The following is a 17,323-nucleotide window of genomic DNA, read 5'->3' as shown; positions in this document are numbered from 1 at the left end:
GCAAGAGACAACACCAATAAAAAGAGCTCTAATATTCTTTTAAAGCTGATACCGGCTAAAGGATACTCCTGTCGCTATCCAACTGAAAATATAGAAAATAGATATGCACATAAAAGTATAGAATATATATACATAAATACATAGAATTTCCCTCTGTAATCATGGTTATATTTACACTTATGATTACAGAATAAATAATGAAAATATTAAGGCAGAACAATACAGTACTGTCTTCTTTGGACGGCAGGCAGTCTATAAAAATATCTCTAGGATACACAAGTTCATCCTAATGCACAACAACTGAAGGCAGATTTTATTTACCGTCAGTGACAGCATGCAGAGAAATGTTAAAAAAACCCCAAACCCCACCTTTCTGTAAGTTCATCCAGACTCTAACACAACAAACGACCCAAGCTGTTAAGAATTCATAACCAACCAGTGTTTTACATTCCTTTCAAACAAGGTACAAGGCAGAAGACCTACATTTATCACTGGACACCAGATGGCTTCATTTCTTAGGGCCTCACAAATCATATACTCATTTCTGCTACAAACTCCAAACAGGTATAACATGCTTGGTTCTGCACTCATCTTTGTCCCAGTGGCCACACGTACCCAGATGGCCTCTCAACATGATTCTTTCTGCATAACCTTGCGAGTTATATTTTTCCATCAGCATCACCTTGTGCTGAAAGCTTAGAAGCCTCATATTCTATTAATAAATATTTAGGAACTATTGAAATAAATAAGCCAGCTGACTCTAATGTTAATCCAGTTGTCTGTCCTTGACATTTTTCCTGACTTTTAAATGTTTAATTAGGTTATTAATAGCATGGAGGCTCTTCCTGTTCTTCGTTAGACCTCTGTTTAATAGGATACAGCTTAGAGCTCTAGGTGCAAAACGCTATGCAAGAGGTGCACATAAAATTCTGAGAACAAAAGGGATTTGTGCAGCGATCCCTTTTTTGCAAACCACAAAATTCCTAAGAGTCCAGTTCATTAGAGCTGCACTACTTTTTTTTTTTGCAAACATAAGCAGAATAAAGGCTTTTTGGTATAGCTAGGCAGTATTTACAGTTTTTGAAGCCTTTCTTCCAAACTTCAGACCTTACTAGTCTTTCAACCTAAAAAGCTCAAGGGAAAATGGAAAAGAAAGCTGAATCAATGGGAAGAGAGGGGATGGCTGGTCCCATGAAAAAAAAAAAAAAAGAACTGCATTTTATTCTAATTAGTAAAAGAAAATGCTAGGCTAAAATCTGTCTATTTACATAATTTCCATATGACTATCTACTTTGCTAATTAAAAAAGACAAGCAGTTGTATAAATAATCGTATCAGCATGTTAGAACCCAAACTGGAGAACGCCTTCATATTAATAAGGCTTAGCTGTTAACACAACCTCCAAAACATTTTACGGAGCAGATAACCATTAGTAACAGAATTATTATCAGGTCTTTTAACAGATGAGGAAATCAGAGCACACAATGGTTGAGCGACTTGCTGTAGTTCTCCCCGAAGAAAGCATTTAGAGAAAAGATCTTCCTGTCAGCTCAGACTGTCACACTCCTCTAGTTCATTTCAGAACTTTTAGACAGGATTTTGCCAATCCGAGTTAATCTTATCCACTAAAACTGAGACAAAATTCAGTTTTATTGCCACTAAGGGCATAACTGCAAGCTACCCAAGGCATTATATATCTGAAATATATTAAAAATACGTTATTGAAACTATTTGAATATATTATTCAAAACATACTACAGTCCACTTTTAAATGTGAATACCATTCCTGAATATCAAAGCAGTAATAAGTACAAGGGCCCATCAGGCCTTGATGGGTACAGACCTTAGTTACTCTTTTCTATACCAATTACTACAGACCAGAAGAAAAATCTTTAAAATTTTAAAAGGATTGGAAAAGAATATTTCTATTCTTGATAAAGGATTCATTCACTTTCCCTAAAATATTTATGTAGGTGCTTAAAACTAATGTAGCAAATATGCACATATTTCTATGTATAGGGTTTTGGCACTCATTTTAAAAATCCCATTAAATATTTTTTTAAATCGTTATTAAAAAGTAAAACCTATTAAGAAGTAGCCTGTTGTATTTTATACCAACTGAATTGCATTAAAAATAGGTTTTGCTTGTGTTTCTGCGCAACCTCTATATGGATGGCTCTCAAAGTATCTCAAATGATGCAGAAGGCAGCGTCGGTATTAAGGATATTTTACAAACATGGAACTGAGGAACACTAAGATAAATGCCTTCCCAAGACCTGTAAAAGAGTAAGATGCCTGCAAATAAGCGTAGACATTGACAGAAAGGTCCATATCTTGGTTAGTTACCCTTGGCCATCTTCATAACCCAAGAGAGAGAAATGGGAGCTTCCAAGACCTGATGCATAGCTGTCAGCAGCTGGGTCAAAATAATGAAATATTTTAAGTGTCCGCTTCTCTCCACTGACTTTTGAGGCTGCAGAGAACAACTGGCTCACCTGCAGTTGTCTACACGGCAGAAATCTGAAGCCAGATACGATAAATCCCACTATAGCATCTAGAAATGCTGTATTTAAGTACATATACCCTAGATATCTTAATGCAAAGCTGGCAATATAAAGCTTCCAATCTCATTAGATAATTGTTTAGATTTTCTCAATTTTTAGATTTTAGAAAAACAAAGATCCTTTAATGATATATCAGATTTGCATACTAAACTTGACTTGTTTTACAAAATGAACGCAGGCTTCTCCATCCTCGCTTTTCCCTCTCCAGTTGTAGCCCACTGCTACCATGAACACAACTTTATGAGGAAATGTACTTTTTAAAAATAAATCTTTGTTGTTTATATTGTGGGACCTGCATAGTATGTAACTTCTTACGCATCACCTAAGCAGTAACAAAACGTACCCAACGCAAATGCAAAGTATCTATGGAGAAATTCAAACCCCAGCTGGATAAGGTGCTGAGCACCCTCCACTGAAGATGGCTCTGCTTTGAGCAGGAAGCTGCCTCAGATGACCTTCCCAGATCCCTTCTAACCTGTATCATTCTATGATTATTAGTAAAACAAAGTTCTGGGAAGCTGCCATATGAGGAAAGGCTGAGAGAATTGGATTTGTTCTGCCCTGAGAAAGAAGGCTTAGGAGAGACCATATCACCATGTTCTAATATTTAAAGTGTGGCTACAAAGAAGATGGAGACTCCCTTTTTACAAGGAGTCACATGGAAAATACAAGGGGTACAAGTTACTCCTGGGGAGATTTCAATTGGACACAAAAGGAAAATTTTTCACTCTGAGAACAATCAGCCACTGGAATAATCTCGCCAAGGAAGTGGTGGATTCCCCAACTTTGGACACTTTCAAGATCCAGCTGGATGGGGAGCTGGAGGAGCTTGTCTAGACCGTGCTTTTGCCAAGCAAGGTTGGATCAGATGATCCTTGAGGTCCCTTCTAATCTGGGATTCTATGATCGTGTGTCCAGTATGACACCTATGTCTGAAAACGTGTTATGTAATTACATTTAATTTAATTACATTTATTAAGGCATTAGTATATTGATAAAAGACAGAGAGGAAAACAACTAGAATTATTTTTTTCTTACCAGATTGAGTATTTTGATAGGTAAATTCTTGAGGCCACCGATTGCAATGAGTCTGTTGTGTGACAAACTAAGATGAGTCAGACTGTGGCACTTCTCCAGTCCTCTTATCTCCTCTATGTTATTATCTATACAAAGGTGTTTGCATTTAAGGAAAATAACTGAACACAAAAGCTTAGAAAGAATTAGTAGCTAATTAGCCAATGGGGAGACACTGGAACAGAGAAGTTGTGGATGCCCCATCCCTGGACATGTTCAAGGCCAGGTTGAATGGAGCTTTCGGGTTGTTCAGCCTGGAGAAGAGAAGGTTCCAGGGAGACCTTAGAGCCCCTTCGAGTCCCTAAAGTGGCTCCAGGAAAGCCGGGGAGGGACTCTTGATCAGGGAGTGTAGTGATAGGACAAGGGGTAATGGTTTAAACTTAAAGAGGGGAGATTTAGATGAGATATTAGGAAGAAATTCTTTCCTGTGAGGGTGGTGAGGCACTGGCCCCAGGTTGCCCAGAGAAGCTGTGGCTGCCCCATCCCTAGAGGTTCAAGGCCAGATAGGACAGGGCTTTCTGGTCTGGTGGGAGGTGGGACTAGATGGTCTTTAAGGTCCATTCCAACACAAAGATTCTATGATTCTACGGGTGCAGGCTAAAACATAGGGGTCTTTATTTCTTTGACTTTAACTGGGCACCAGTCATGCTGGGTCAGCTGTAGAATCCAGGCACATGGCTGAGCCATCACAGAAATGTGCAATATCTTTACGTTTACAGAGTACTTAACATTGCTCCAAACTGACCTTGACCTCCAAGCATTATATACAAATTAGCCAATTAACACACAATAGTACTACATGGGGCGGTTTACACTCTAAATTATACCTGTTCTATACTGGCCATCTGTACTAAAAGGGGAAAGCGTATTTCAAATTAACATTAAACTCAGAAGCAGCAGTAAAAGTAGTTAGGATTCCTCTCAGCAAACTTCAGCATTAACGTAACTACCCAGATTCCTTAAAGCAGGTTTCCTTTGACAACAAGCTATCTCAGATTGTTCCCTTACTACAGGATGAACTGCAGAGGTACCTGACTCTGTATGTCTCCACTCTACAGAAATCAGGTAACTCTGATCTGAGCATCTAATTCTTTGGTGGCTGAAGACAAGCAAGAAGAATTGCACCTGTATTCTAAGTGTCCAAACTGGAACTACATAAAAAAACCTAAGAAATATAACTGAAAAAAAAAAAAATATAGCCAGAATGTGCAGGACACAGAGAAATGCTTTTAGTCAATCACAGAAGAAAACATTTTTAATCGATTTGAGAGAATGAACTCTGCCTGCAACCAGTGGGAAGGGAGTTTTCATTCATGTTTCTAGTTTCACCAGGCAGTGGACAAATTGTCAGGATTTTTTTTTCCTTCTCAGTCTGAATGAGCAAAACCAGCTCATTCCAAGCAAAATGTAAGCTTTCGGCAGGGATAACAGAACGCTCTTCAATAACCGTGACCTAACTCTTGTTTTTCCTTACTGTGTTCCTACAGAGGGACTTCATTGTACGCTCTGTCGGTTCTACACTTACAGCCTGAGATGGGGAGGGAGAGGAGGAGAAATGAGTTAGTAAGCACAGATTTATCTTTTTGTAGGACCTCACACTAGGCTGTCTCTATCATTTTAGAAAAGAAACCAAAATCATCCACAGGCACTGATATTTGACAGATAGTAGTTGATTTACATGTAAAATGCGAAGACCGCTTCTCTTTAAACAGTGGAGGAAAAGCTTTGGCGAGGAAAAAGTATTGTTTAAGACATAAGCATCAATATGAGGCAGCAAATTGCTCAGCACTAAAACCTAATATAATCAGTTTTAGTTCTTTAATGACTGACTATAATGCTTTGTCAGACATTATTGCCCAAGCTGTCTACCTTTCTGGGTTGGGCAGTTTCCTCCTTGAAAACTCATTTATAAACCCGTCAGGTGTGCTTGTGTGTGCACCTGTCAGAAAAAAAAAAAAAAAAGTTAAAATGACCTTACCATCTGCATCCTAATTCACTTAAATATGGTAAGAAATGCTTAGTTACTGTCAACGAGAAACGCATGCCAAACATTTCTGCTACTGCCTGATATTTAACATAGTATTTTCCTTTAGGATTACAAAGAACAGCTTGTTTTGTCTGCCATGTCTTCGGCGAGGAGTGCTTGACATGGGTTAGGAACGGTGCCACTTGCTGTTCTAAATTCTGCACTTCTAAATTCTGCACTCGTTTTCCTTCTAGTTCAGAGAGTCCCATTGCAACTGTATGTATGAAACAGTTTTTCTCCTCCATTCAGCAGCATCTTCATTGACAAATGAAGAAATTGGGGACAGCACGCTGCTGCATTGAAACCAAATGAAAAAAAAAATACTGATTCAGACCCACAATACAAATCTCTGATCTTTTTTTTTACCCTTTTCATTTTGCCATATGGTTTTTGCTCTGCGGTGGAAAATTTGAATTGCAAAGGGATAGCATCTCAATGCCATTTTCTGACAAGAATCGTGTCACCTGCACACCTTGTAAAACGTGTGAATAACGTAACCTGGACACCCTGGAAATGCTTTATCTGCTCCTACATGAAAAAAGCATTGTATTAATATCGTTTGGTAATGGGCTACTTTGAGAACAAGAGAGAGAGAGAGAAAACTGCACAAGCCTGCTGTCTTCTCCTCTTTGGAGAGCAGAAAATCAAGATGCAATTTATGATGCAAAGAGAAAAGGTTCACGAGCCCTCGGGAAGCAATTGTAATAAAGCAGCATGTCAACAGGAAACTCCAGAAGACCTCTCAGAAAAGCCTAGGAAAATCATTAGGGACACTAAGAGTACTATGGACAGCCTTGGCGAAGTAATTAATGAAGAAACTTAATCTGCAGGTTCACGTTTATCTGATTTCTGCCAGAATAGTGTTTCTATTCCCACAAACTGGGTACCAGAGTGAGAGCGTGGAAGATGGGTGCAGAACACCTTGGCTCCGTGTAATTCCCCAGCATACTCCGGGAAGTTTTCTCTCACCTAAAGATTCTCTTCACTGTCATTAAACAGCCTTGTCCTCCACAGCCCCTGAGTAATTAGCTACGTCTAAGATTAAACAACATGCCTCTTTTTCATTTAAGGGAGCTTAGTGTTCCAAAGGGATTTCCTGTTAACCTTTCTTACATAAAAATACTGGGATTATTTATTACCTCCGCCACGCAAAGACAGTGTGACATCTCACTTTTTCGGTTTAACATGATGCAAATCAGAGGGTTTTTTGTGTTCCTCTAGCAGGCTAATACTTCAGATGTACACACAAACACCTTTAACGCTACATGTGCTCAAGTAAATTAAGATCAGTTTCACCACCAGAATTACAGTGTTTAATCTTCCTTCTAAAGACAAAACTGACACGAAGGAAAAATACAAAGAAAGCAGGTATCTGTTTGCAGCAAACAGCTGTTCAGAAAGCAAACAAGCAACTTTTCTCCCATTCAAGTTTCCATAAAGGATACAATCCAGCAAGAGTTTAGTAAGCGCGTGGTATGCTGACAGATCTTGCATTTTAGGTATTTGATTGTATGAAAAATCTACTTCCTAAAGAAAAAAAAGAAGACAGAAAGTTAATTTTTTTTTCCTTCAGCACTTACAGCTGTCTCGTGAAACTAAACAGCTGTTACATTAAACGTGCGATCAAGGGTGTGGAAGAAAGAAAAAGATCATTAATATTAATATTGGGACGTAGACAAAAAGGCTCGTTATTATGACACATAGAATTCCCAATTTGGGAACTTCCAAAACTACACATTCTTCCGATGACATTATCATTAACGGTCCTGTAATTATGCATACATATTAAAAAAAAAAAAAAAACTAACAGGGAAGGCAGAGAAATACATAAAGGTCATATTTTAAAACAACCTCCTGCTTTTTATAACCCAAAGTGGGTGACAAGAAAAAGCCAGCAAAGGGAAGAACTGGCACATGGGACCCAACAGGCACACAGACTGGCACCAGTCAATTTGAAAGGCAGAAACTGGTCCCACTAAAGGGCTGATGAATTCGACAAGCAAGGAAAAAACCTCTGGCTATATTTCCCTCTGGCTAGTACAGTCAGCTGTACAATACACCTTGCCGTGGCTGCCAGGGTTCAGTGTGTAAAAGAAAAGAAAAGACTGAAATATGCAGTGTAAACTACCCAAGCATTTGGAAAAACTATTAAAATATCAAATTCTGTAAGAAAGAAGAATAAGGCAGGCATAAAAAATTGGCTTTTGTACACGTCCAAATACAATGTCTCAGTTAGATTTAGAAAACCATTTTGAATTTAAACCTATAAAATGCATTTTTTGCAACTTACCTTGAGATTTTTAGGTGGTTTAAAAGCAAAATATGTAGTCAATTTGTTGTTGGAAGCATTCAGCTCTAGTAAGTAAGGCATGTGATTGATACACGAAAGATCTAGTAACAAAACAAAACATCAAATCCTGTACGTCAATGCATAGGTAAACGCAGAGATCATCATGTAAAAATGTGATAATTACGTCCAATAGCAATCAAGAATCAATTTGTAGTTATGCATTCAGAAAGTGACATTTGAAATGCAGAAATCAGATATATCAGCACCTTCTACTAGAAAAAAAGATGGTTTCTAAACCAAAAAGAACATTCAAGTTCTACTTTAAATTTCCGTTATGTAAACTGATTTCTCTATAAGCCAGAATATAGTTTTATATTCCAGCTACCTCTAGAATGACAGAGAGACTACCTCTGTCCTAACTTATTAATTAGTGAAGAAAAGTATTTAGGCCGCTGCTGAAGACTAAATGACTAGTTGCTATGGAAAAGTCCCCGCTCTGTTCAGAGCCAGCCTTCACAGACAAACGGTCAGCAAAATGAGCCCGGAGAAGTGCCACCTTACAAAAGTGCTGCTATTATTGAGCTCCAACACCTCCAGTGAAATGAACTCGAAAGAAATAATGCAACAGGTTGCCCAATGCAGCTTATTCCTTTTGATGTTAAATTAAAAAATTAGTTGGGGAGGAGGGAGAGGGAAGGAGTAGAAGATGATGTTTACCCCAGTCTCCATTTGGTACCTTTTTAAACCCAGAATAGAATTTTTTACATTTTCTCACCAATGGGAAACCTTGACAAAGGAAAGCTCGAGGCTGGGAAAATTGTACCAGACGTAACTTTAAATATTATGGCATTTGCACATGTAAAAATCTCAGCCTTAACCTTGTATTGACGTGCTTGCTTTCGTTTTATCTTTGGACAATAAACTGGACGATAATCTCCATGTTCCCACTGATAAGCATATGCTGGTGCAGATGTCTGAATGCTCCATCCATCATTCTCAGGAAGATCCAGCCATCGCCTCATTCTGTGGAGCTGGAGTAGTTACACCATTAAAACGTAGGCCAGGCTTTGCGATATTAAAGCTCCACGGTACAGTGCATTTCTCATCTTAAATGACTTCACAACCCAAGAATTTACTAGTGTATTTACTACATACCATTAATTTTATTATATGAAAGTTCCAGCTTCTCTAGGTGAACATATCTGGAGAGAATGTTAATGTCACTTAACTCACGACCCTGGAAAAATAAAGCAAAGAGACTTTAATAACTAGCTGTGTCACCTCACCCGCTTTACCGAGAGATACGCAGTAGCGGGAGACATTGAAGAGGGGCCCCAAGGACCCTCCAGCTGGATGTGTCAGGACAGGATGACATATACAGAAAGTGATGTTAGACCTGCAGATCAGCCATGAATGGAGAAAACGTCAAAAGACGACTTGAAAACACAACCAGGAGAGAGAGCTGTAGCTAGGAGAAATGCCAGAAAAACAAGGCTGCATAGAAAAGGGAGCGGCAGGAAGTAATCTTTAAAAGACACAACCATTTTAACTTTCTGAAGGGACAATGAATGCAGCATTCTCAAGTGTTTCGCATGTTTAGGGCTAGAAAGATGATTAGGGGCCTAGAACATCTCTCTGATGAGGAAAGGCTGAGGGACTTGGGTCTTTTTAGTCTGGAGGAGACTGAGGGGAGATCTGATTAACGCCTATAAATACTCAAAGGGTGGGTGTCAGGAGGATGGGGCCAGTCTTTTTTTTTGGTGGTGCCCAGCAACAGGACAAGAGGTAACAGGCACAAACTTGTATATTAGAAGTTCCATCTAAACATGAGGAGGAACTTCTTTCCTGTGAGGGTGGCAGAGCCCTGGAACAGGCTGCCCAGGGAGGTGGTGGAGTCTCCTTCTCTGGAGACATTCCAAACCCACCTAGACACGTTCCTGTGGGACCTGCTCTGGGTGAACCTGCTTTGGCAGGGGGGTTGGACTAGATGATCTCCAGAGGTCCCTTTCAATCCCATATCATTCTGTGATTCCTCTATTTTTTCCTCCAGTGGCTGAGGCAGGAAGATACGTTTTGTTTTCACACCCGAAGACTGGGTAAGGAAAAATCTTACTGCTGTTGCTAGTAAGTGAAGAAAAACATACCGAAATGGCAGTCATCAGCAGGTGCCATGCTGTGTCTTGTGAAAAGTCCCATGTACGTGAAATGGCATTGACAGGTAGAGACAAAAATCTGCCTCTTCAATTTTTTTTTTTTACTAGACCAGCTATTTGCTGTTGAAAAGAGGAAACCTTTGAGCAGAGAAGCACTTTATAATGATGTTTTTTGCTCATACTTACTGAAAGTGACAGATTAAGATAAACATATTCGGTACCAGGGGCTGAGCGCCCCAGCTTGTGGAGTCCCTCAGCCACGGTGTCTTCATCCAATACTCCATCAAACTGACCCTATAAAACACCAGAAAGGGGGAGGGCAGGGAGAGGAATGGATTAAGGGGAGATTTATGAAACAGAATTCCACACTCGGTGGAGTCTGGGGGCTGCTTGGGATGCAACCGGGAACAGAGTTTAATAAAAGTCTTCAATCAAACGCTGCTTTGAGTGCTCCATCACCCTACTAAGGCACTACACATTAGGAAAAATGATGAATAGAGCCCTCAAAACAGATAAATGGAAACATGTCACGTACTAGCTCTATACATTTAAAAAGGTTCAACAATATTTTGCTTGGAATTTTTTTTTTTTTACCTTATAGTTTAAATGCACAGCTCTAAACAGGACCTGTTTCCAGAGATGTTGAGCCATGAAACTCACGTTGATTATGGATGTTAACATCTCAGCAAATCAGCACTAACATAACCCCAGTGTTGTACCCCAATATGCACATTATTGGAGGCCCTTTAAATTTGTTCAGCATGAGCAGTTAGCGCTACTCTTCAGAGAACAGTCTTTGCCAAAGAGGGTACTTGACAGATGGCACTAATGAACCACTGCATAAGTTTAATGAGAAAATAAGCCAATGGTTTGTGAAATTCCTATGAGCTTGGAGAAGTCACACAACAATTGCTAATCTAGGGACCAAGATAAATAATGTTTCAAATGGTAATCATCTAAATTATAGCACCTTCATGTTATAGCAGTGGAAACTACAGATGCATTTCCACTAGGTAAAAATATGAGGCTATAATGCTGTGGCAGTGGACACTTTAGAGCCCTGCAGAGCAGGGAGAAAAAATTCACTTGGGTCCAGAGGCTTTTTGAATCTCAAGGCTGAGCATATAAACAGGAAATGGGTTTAATTTGGCTATCTATATGCCATCTTATCCTTAGTCTTTATATAGCAAGGAGAGAGAGGGGCAATCTTGGACACCATGGGGATGGAAGGGACCCTAAAGAAAGGCAGAAAAGGGAGGTGAGGGGAAAGAGACCAAACCAGCCTTTTCTCTCTTTGGGGAAATGAGAAAACACTACCTGGTGCCCCCATCATCTCCCCCTTCTTTCCCCCCACAACTACACTAAGCAATGAGGGGGGAAAGGGCTCTTCCCTCATGAGGGCAACCCTCCCCAAATAGCTGGGAGGCACTGAGCTGAACCTCTGTGCGCTGTGCGGCCTCCTCCTCTTCATCTTCTCCATCCTCCTCCTTCTCATCCTCTTGGTGAGGCAGGCTGAGCTGTGGCTGCTGCAGGCTGGGCCTGTCCTGGGACAGATCCCCGGGGATCCCCTGGGAGGGGTCCTGCGGGGGCCCACGAGAAGGGGCAGGCAGCTCACCGATGCCGCCCTCTCCCCTGTTCTCCTTGCCCCCCGCCATGGGCTGTAATAAGAGCAGGACGCGGAGTGCTTCGCACTCGAGCGCCGCCCGTCACCCCTCCGAACAGGCCGCCGCCATCTTGTTTGCTCCCCTGTTGTCATGGAGACGGAAAAAAGGGATTCGCGCCAATTTAAAAACCCGGCAGGCAAAGCGGTGCAGGATGGGAATTGTAGTTTCCTGCGCGGGGCGCGCTCGTAGGGGGCCGCCAGGCCGCAGAGCATGCTGGGAGTTGTAGTCCACCTCACGGGCGGTCCCCTCACGGCGTGCCATGACGTCCCCCCCCCTCTCCTTGTCTCTCTTCCACAGCAGGGAGAGGAGTGTGTTCGCTGCTATCTGCATGTTGCCGCTGAAGGATGCAAAGGCAGTAACTGTAAGGCAAATAATCTCCCGAGCACCGTTGCCCAGCCACAAAGCCCCCAGCCAAAATGGGCCTTGTGCAAGATGGCGGCTTTGCCCAGTGAAACAAGAAACAAGAAAAAGGGACTGCGGCCCTGACTTAGAATGACAGAATTGTCTAGGTTGGAAAGATCATCAAGTCCAACCATAAACCCAACACTGACAAAACCCATCACTAACCCATGTCCCCCAGCACCATGTCAACCCATCTTTTAAATCCCTCCAGAGATGGTGACTCCACCACTGCCCTGGGCAGCCTCTTCCAAGGCTTGATAACCCTTTCGGTGAAGAAATTTTTCCTAAGATCCAATCTAAACCTCCTCTGGTGTAACTTGAGGTCATATCCTCCTGTCCTATCGGCTGTTACTTGGGAGAAGAGACTGACACCCCCCCCCCGGCCTTGCTACCTACACCCTCCTTTCAGGGAGTTGACTTCCAGTCAGCTGTTTTAGTCATGGGCCTGGTCTTCCTATTTTTTTTGTCTGGAAGGACAGGTGACATTGATCATTTATACTGGGAGTCTCTCTTTTTAATCACCTCAACAGCCTGACTGCTTCCATGGCCGGGCTCGTGGGGCGCATAGATCCATCTCAGTGCACCCATGGGTGATGGCTGCTGCTGGTGTCCCCAAAAATAAGGGTTCTTTACCTGGTGTGCAAGAGCCAATGACCCCACAGAGTTGAGACATTTGTCTTTATTTCAATTCTGCAGAATCGGGTGCTAGGCATCCTCTTAAAACTTCCCCTTAGGAATGCATCCTCTTAGCCAGCACACCTCTTCGGAAACACATGGAGTCCTTTATACAAAAAGGTAACAAGGGGAGGAAAAAAATCACATTAAAATAGTGGTCACTTGTAATTGTATGACAAAAACTCATTTGTGCACATCCTAATGTCTATCTGGCTCATTATACTAAGGTGGTCTTATATTTACATCTAAGATCTCCTCCTAGAGGTGTGATTTTTAGTATTAAAATTATCTAAGGTAACTAGAGGCTATACCTTCATCCTATCAGCTACCACGAGGTTACTGTTACTCTTGGAGTTCCAATTGGAACAATGGCCAACTAATGGATTACTTATGTTTATGGGCTTTTTGTTTTAGGGACTTTGTATTCCCTTTGCCATGGTTTCAGAGCAGGCCTTCATGGTTGCTCAATTTTGTGGATTTTTAGCTCTTTTTGACATCACCGGAGCAGGCAGCAGTGCTGCAAACCCTTCAGGATGATGGTTTTTGCTTAGCCCTGCAAAGCACTGTGTTAAAAATCACTGATTTGTTAGCATTCGTCTTTGAGGAAATAGAAAGCTTATATATTGCACCATGTTTCAAGAGGATGAAATAAAAATCTCCAACTGTAGCCAACAACAAGCTTTGGGCCACAAAAAAAAAAGTCTTACGGATACCAATCCACTCAATATAAATCCTAAGTAAAGATGCTAAAGATATTTGAGTTTAGTCTGAGCATGTTTTGTGGTTAGTTGAGTTGTGCGCAGTAACCTCGTGTCCTGCGGCAGCGAGTTCCACAAGTCCATTAGTGCAGAGTGAAAAAAAAGAGAAGTTACTTGTTTTCTCATTTTAGGCCACTCCCATTCCTGGACGATCATCTACCCTTCTTCTTGAATTGCAGAAATTCAAATAATTTCAAAAATGAGAAAGTAAAGCCAGAAAATAAAGGAGGAGAGGAAGAGAAGATCTGCCAGGAGGTCTCCAAATACAGGTCCCTGCGAGATAAAGGTGGGGAGAGCACTGCTCGTCATGGTAAAACAATTTAATTTAATTTTGGGGATAGGGTGATTGCAGAGCACGGATTGTGACAGCCCGCCTGGAAGTCATGTAATTTTGGGTTTCAATGTCACATAATTGCCTTCTCTATGTTAGTAAAATGACACTCGTCTTTGACTACAATGGCTATTGCTTAAAAAAAAATAAAAATAAAAGAGGGAGATATAAAAACTCCTTATGGACATTACCCACTGACTTTTATCTTTGTGCTTCAGGGAAACATTATGATAACTGCAATAAAGCTATGCCAAATTGCCTGCCTTCATTATCTCACTGGTCGTAAATGTTAAAACCCTTAATGAGATTTCCTCTTTTTCCACTAAGCGCCCGGTGCCTCCTCCCGCAGCCCCCTGGGCGTAGAGCCCTGCCCTGCAAAGGCTCTTCTGATGGTGTGTGTCTAGGACTGCGTTCAGGGACGGGCAGCGAAGCCAAGGGCTGGAGAGCTCGGGAAAGGATGCAAAATCCTGAAAGGGAAGGAGGGATCCTATCTGGGAGTATGTTTTGGGAGGCTTTTGGATTTGTCGCGACCTAGGGGAACCATTTCTCAGTCACCAGAGCTGCAAAGCCAAGCAGGAGCTGCTTGAGGAGAGCAGCTACTTGCTCTCTACAGGACTGCTGTAGCTGTTTCAAGCTTTCATGGCATCTAAGATATTCTCTTTGTCAAAACCGTACTGTTTAATAGTCTGCATCTGCAGATTTCACCTTCTGCAAACAGACAAAGTCACTTTTTGATATGAAGGCTGCAATCCTCGACTGCAGGATTATCAGCCCTGCTTCCCATCACACACTGGCAGTGTCAAGTCACACATTGGGCTGCAAATCCCAGAATGGTTAGAGTTGGCAAGGACCTTAAAGGTCATACAGTTCCACCGCCCTGCCATGGGCAGGGACACCTCCCACCAGACCAGGTTGCTTAAAGCCTCATCCAGCCTAGCCTTGAACTCCTCCAGGGATGGGGCAGCCACAGCTTCTCTGGGCAACCTGGGCCAGTGTCTCATCACCCTCACAGCAAAGAATTTCTTCCTAAAATCTCATCTCAATCTCCCCTCTTTCAGTTTGAAGCCATTCCCCCTTGTCCTGTGGCTCCACTCCCTGACCAAGAGTCCCTCCCCAGCTTTCCTGTAAGCCCGGATGGCACAGGAGGGCCAAGCCCCACCTGGCTGCCATCCCCATGCAAACCAGCACAGAAGCACCATCAGGGCTCAGGCCCATACAAACACCCTCCCCGCGCTCACCGCAAACCCAAAACTCCGGCTGCTCCACGGAGCTTCACGCTGCAGAGACCTCTCTGAGACACCTTCCTCTGTGTAAAACACCGCTGCAATGAGACAGGACAGTCCTTCTGTCTCCTTCAACCAGCGTGGGGGTTTTCTTACTGTGCTTCCCATGTTTTAAGACAGAGGGCAATTGGGTCAACCCCATAGGAAGGGGGGACACTTTTTACCCAACTGAGCTGCAGAAACATCTGTCTTTAGCTGGGGTTTGTTCAAAGGGCTGTTAAAGGCAGGTTTGGAACTAGATGATCTTTAAGGTCCCTTCCAACCTGAACAATTCTATGATTCTATGATTAAAGGGCTTCAAGCTCTCTGCAGTCTGGGCAAGGTTTGTGCTGGCGAAAAGCTACGAGGTTTTAGCAAGAAAAAAAACACCTGCGGAGATCCTTTTATTCTAGATCACAAGTTTGGCCGAGTGTGACATCCTGCAACCACAGAAGGGGGAGCATCCTGCCTGCCAAGCCACGTGGTTACTGTGGCCAGAAACACCACCAGCAGCAGAGCCCTACCAGGACCTGGTACTGCTCACGTAGCTTCCCTGTCACTCACAGAATCACAGAATTTTCTTGGTTGGAAGGGACCTTTGAGATCATTGAGTCCAACCAACAAAAAAAAAAAAACAAAAACCAAACCAAACCAAACCAAAAAAACACAACACCAAAACCAGACCAAAACAAACACCCACATCCTCACACCACACCCACCCACAGACACAAACCAACCATCTCGGGCACTAGAGCATGCCCTGAAGTGCCGTGTCTACACGTTCCTTAAATACCTCCAGGGATGGCGACTCCACCACCTCCCTGGGCAGGCTGTTCTAGTGCCTGACCACTCTCTCAGTAAAGTAATTCTTCCTCATATCTAATCTAAACCTCCCCTGCCCCAACTTCAGACCATTTCCTCTGGTTCTGTCATTATTCCCTTGGGAGAAGAGGCCAACACCCACCTCTCTACAACCTCCTTTCAGGGAGTGGTAGAGGGCAATGAGGTCCCCTCTCAGCCTCCTCTTCTCTAAACTAAACATGCCCAGTTCCCTCAACCTCTCCTCATGTGACTTGTTCTCCAGACCCCTCACCAGCTTGGTGGCTCTCCTCTGGACACGCTCCAGCAGCTCAATGTCCTTCCTGTAGTGAGGGGCCCAGAACTGAACACAGCACTCGAGGTGAGGCCTCACCAGTGCCCAGTACAGAGGCACCATCACTGCCCTACTCCTGCTGGCCACGCTATTCCTGATACAGGCCAGGATGCCGTTGGCCTTCTTGGCCACCTGGGCACACTGCAGGCTCATGTTCAGCCGGCTGTCCACCAACACCCCCAGGTCCTTTTCTGCTGGGCAGCTTTCCAGCCACTCTTCCCACTCAGCTAACGACTGTTAGCCGCTCAGCTAATGACTGTTGGAGATTGTGACACTGTTCTACCCCTCCCCAGGCACCTACCTGACCTTTATCTCCCACAACCCTGCCCAAAAGATAACCACCTGTGGTGGCCACAATGGATGCATCTCGTCATGATGGTGGCATCTTGGATTCAAAGGTGGTCTCAGGGAGACAGGTAACAACACAATAGCCAAAGGCTAACTTGAGCAATTCACCCACCTCACCACACTACTGGTACTATGGTCAATATGCAAATATGACAATTAGTTAATCATCTTACCTCCATAAGTGGTGAACAGCCCAAGAGCCTTTGGAGCTCTCCTGCACGGCAGTTGGTGCACGCCAGGATCTCCCCTTGAGCTGGGACGCCACTCAAGATTACTCCTCGAGGTTAAGAGATTCCTTGCTGCAACAGATCCTCGGTAAGTGGTTAACAGCATGCTAAACTTTGAAATTTTTAGCTAAGTGATATAAAGGATTGGTTGTACATATATAATCCTTTAGACAGAAACCGTTGACCAAGTCTGGGACCAGAACTGGATCCAGCCACACCTGACTCCTCTCTGAGAAGGAGTTTAGAAAGCCACGGGGTCCTTTCTGAACCTCGTGACACAACGAGTGTGTCTCCCTGACAGCTCTGTCTGACCCTGTCCTCTGTGCAGAAAATAACCAAGTGTACCTTGCCACTGAATCTTGTTAAAACTGTTGCATCTACTGTCGACTTTGTTGTT

At 42.8% G+C, this 17,323-nt stretch overlaps 1 protein-coding gene across 2 annotated transcripts in view; it reads right to left on the bottom strand.

Moving 5' to 3' along the window:
* LRGUK (leucine rich repeats and guanylate kinase domain containing) overlaps window positions 1-11,761 on the bottom strand; it is a 59,131-nt gene extending 47,370 nt beyond the window's left edge. For both annotated transcript variants that reach the window (XM_074168645.1, XM_074168646.1), the window contains exons 1-6: window positions 11,546-11,761; window positions 10,293-10,400; window positions 9,109-9,190; window positions 7,954-8,054; window positions 7,109-7,190; window positions 3,602-3,726 (exon numbers count right to left, since the gene is read on the bottom strand). In XM_074168645.1, the coding sequence (XP_074024746.1) occupies window positions 3,602-3,726; window positions 7,109-7,190; window positions 7,954-8,054; window positions 9,109-9,190; window positions 10,293-10,400; window positions 11,546-11,761 (714 nt within the window). The remainder of the gene's footprint in view (window positions 1-3,601; window positions 3,727-7,108; window positions 7,191-7,953; window positions 8,055-9,108; window positions 9,191-10,292; window positions 10,401-11,545) is intronic.
* Between the last annotated feature and the right edge of the window lie 5,562 nt (window positions 11,762-17,323).

The sequence above is a fragment of the Numenius arquata genome, chromosome 2 (assembly GCF_964106895.1).
Source record: "Numenius arquata chromosome 2, bNumArq3.hap1.1, whole genome shotgun sequence".
Lineage (NCBI taxonomy): Eukaryota > Metazoa > Chordata > Aves > Charadriiformes > Scolopacidae > Numenius > Numenius arquata.
Note: the sequence above shows the minus strand (reverse complement) of the source record. Positions and strands in the feature narration are given on the sequence as shown.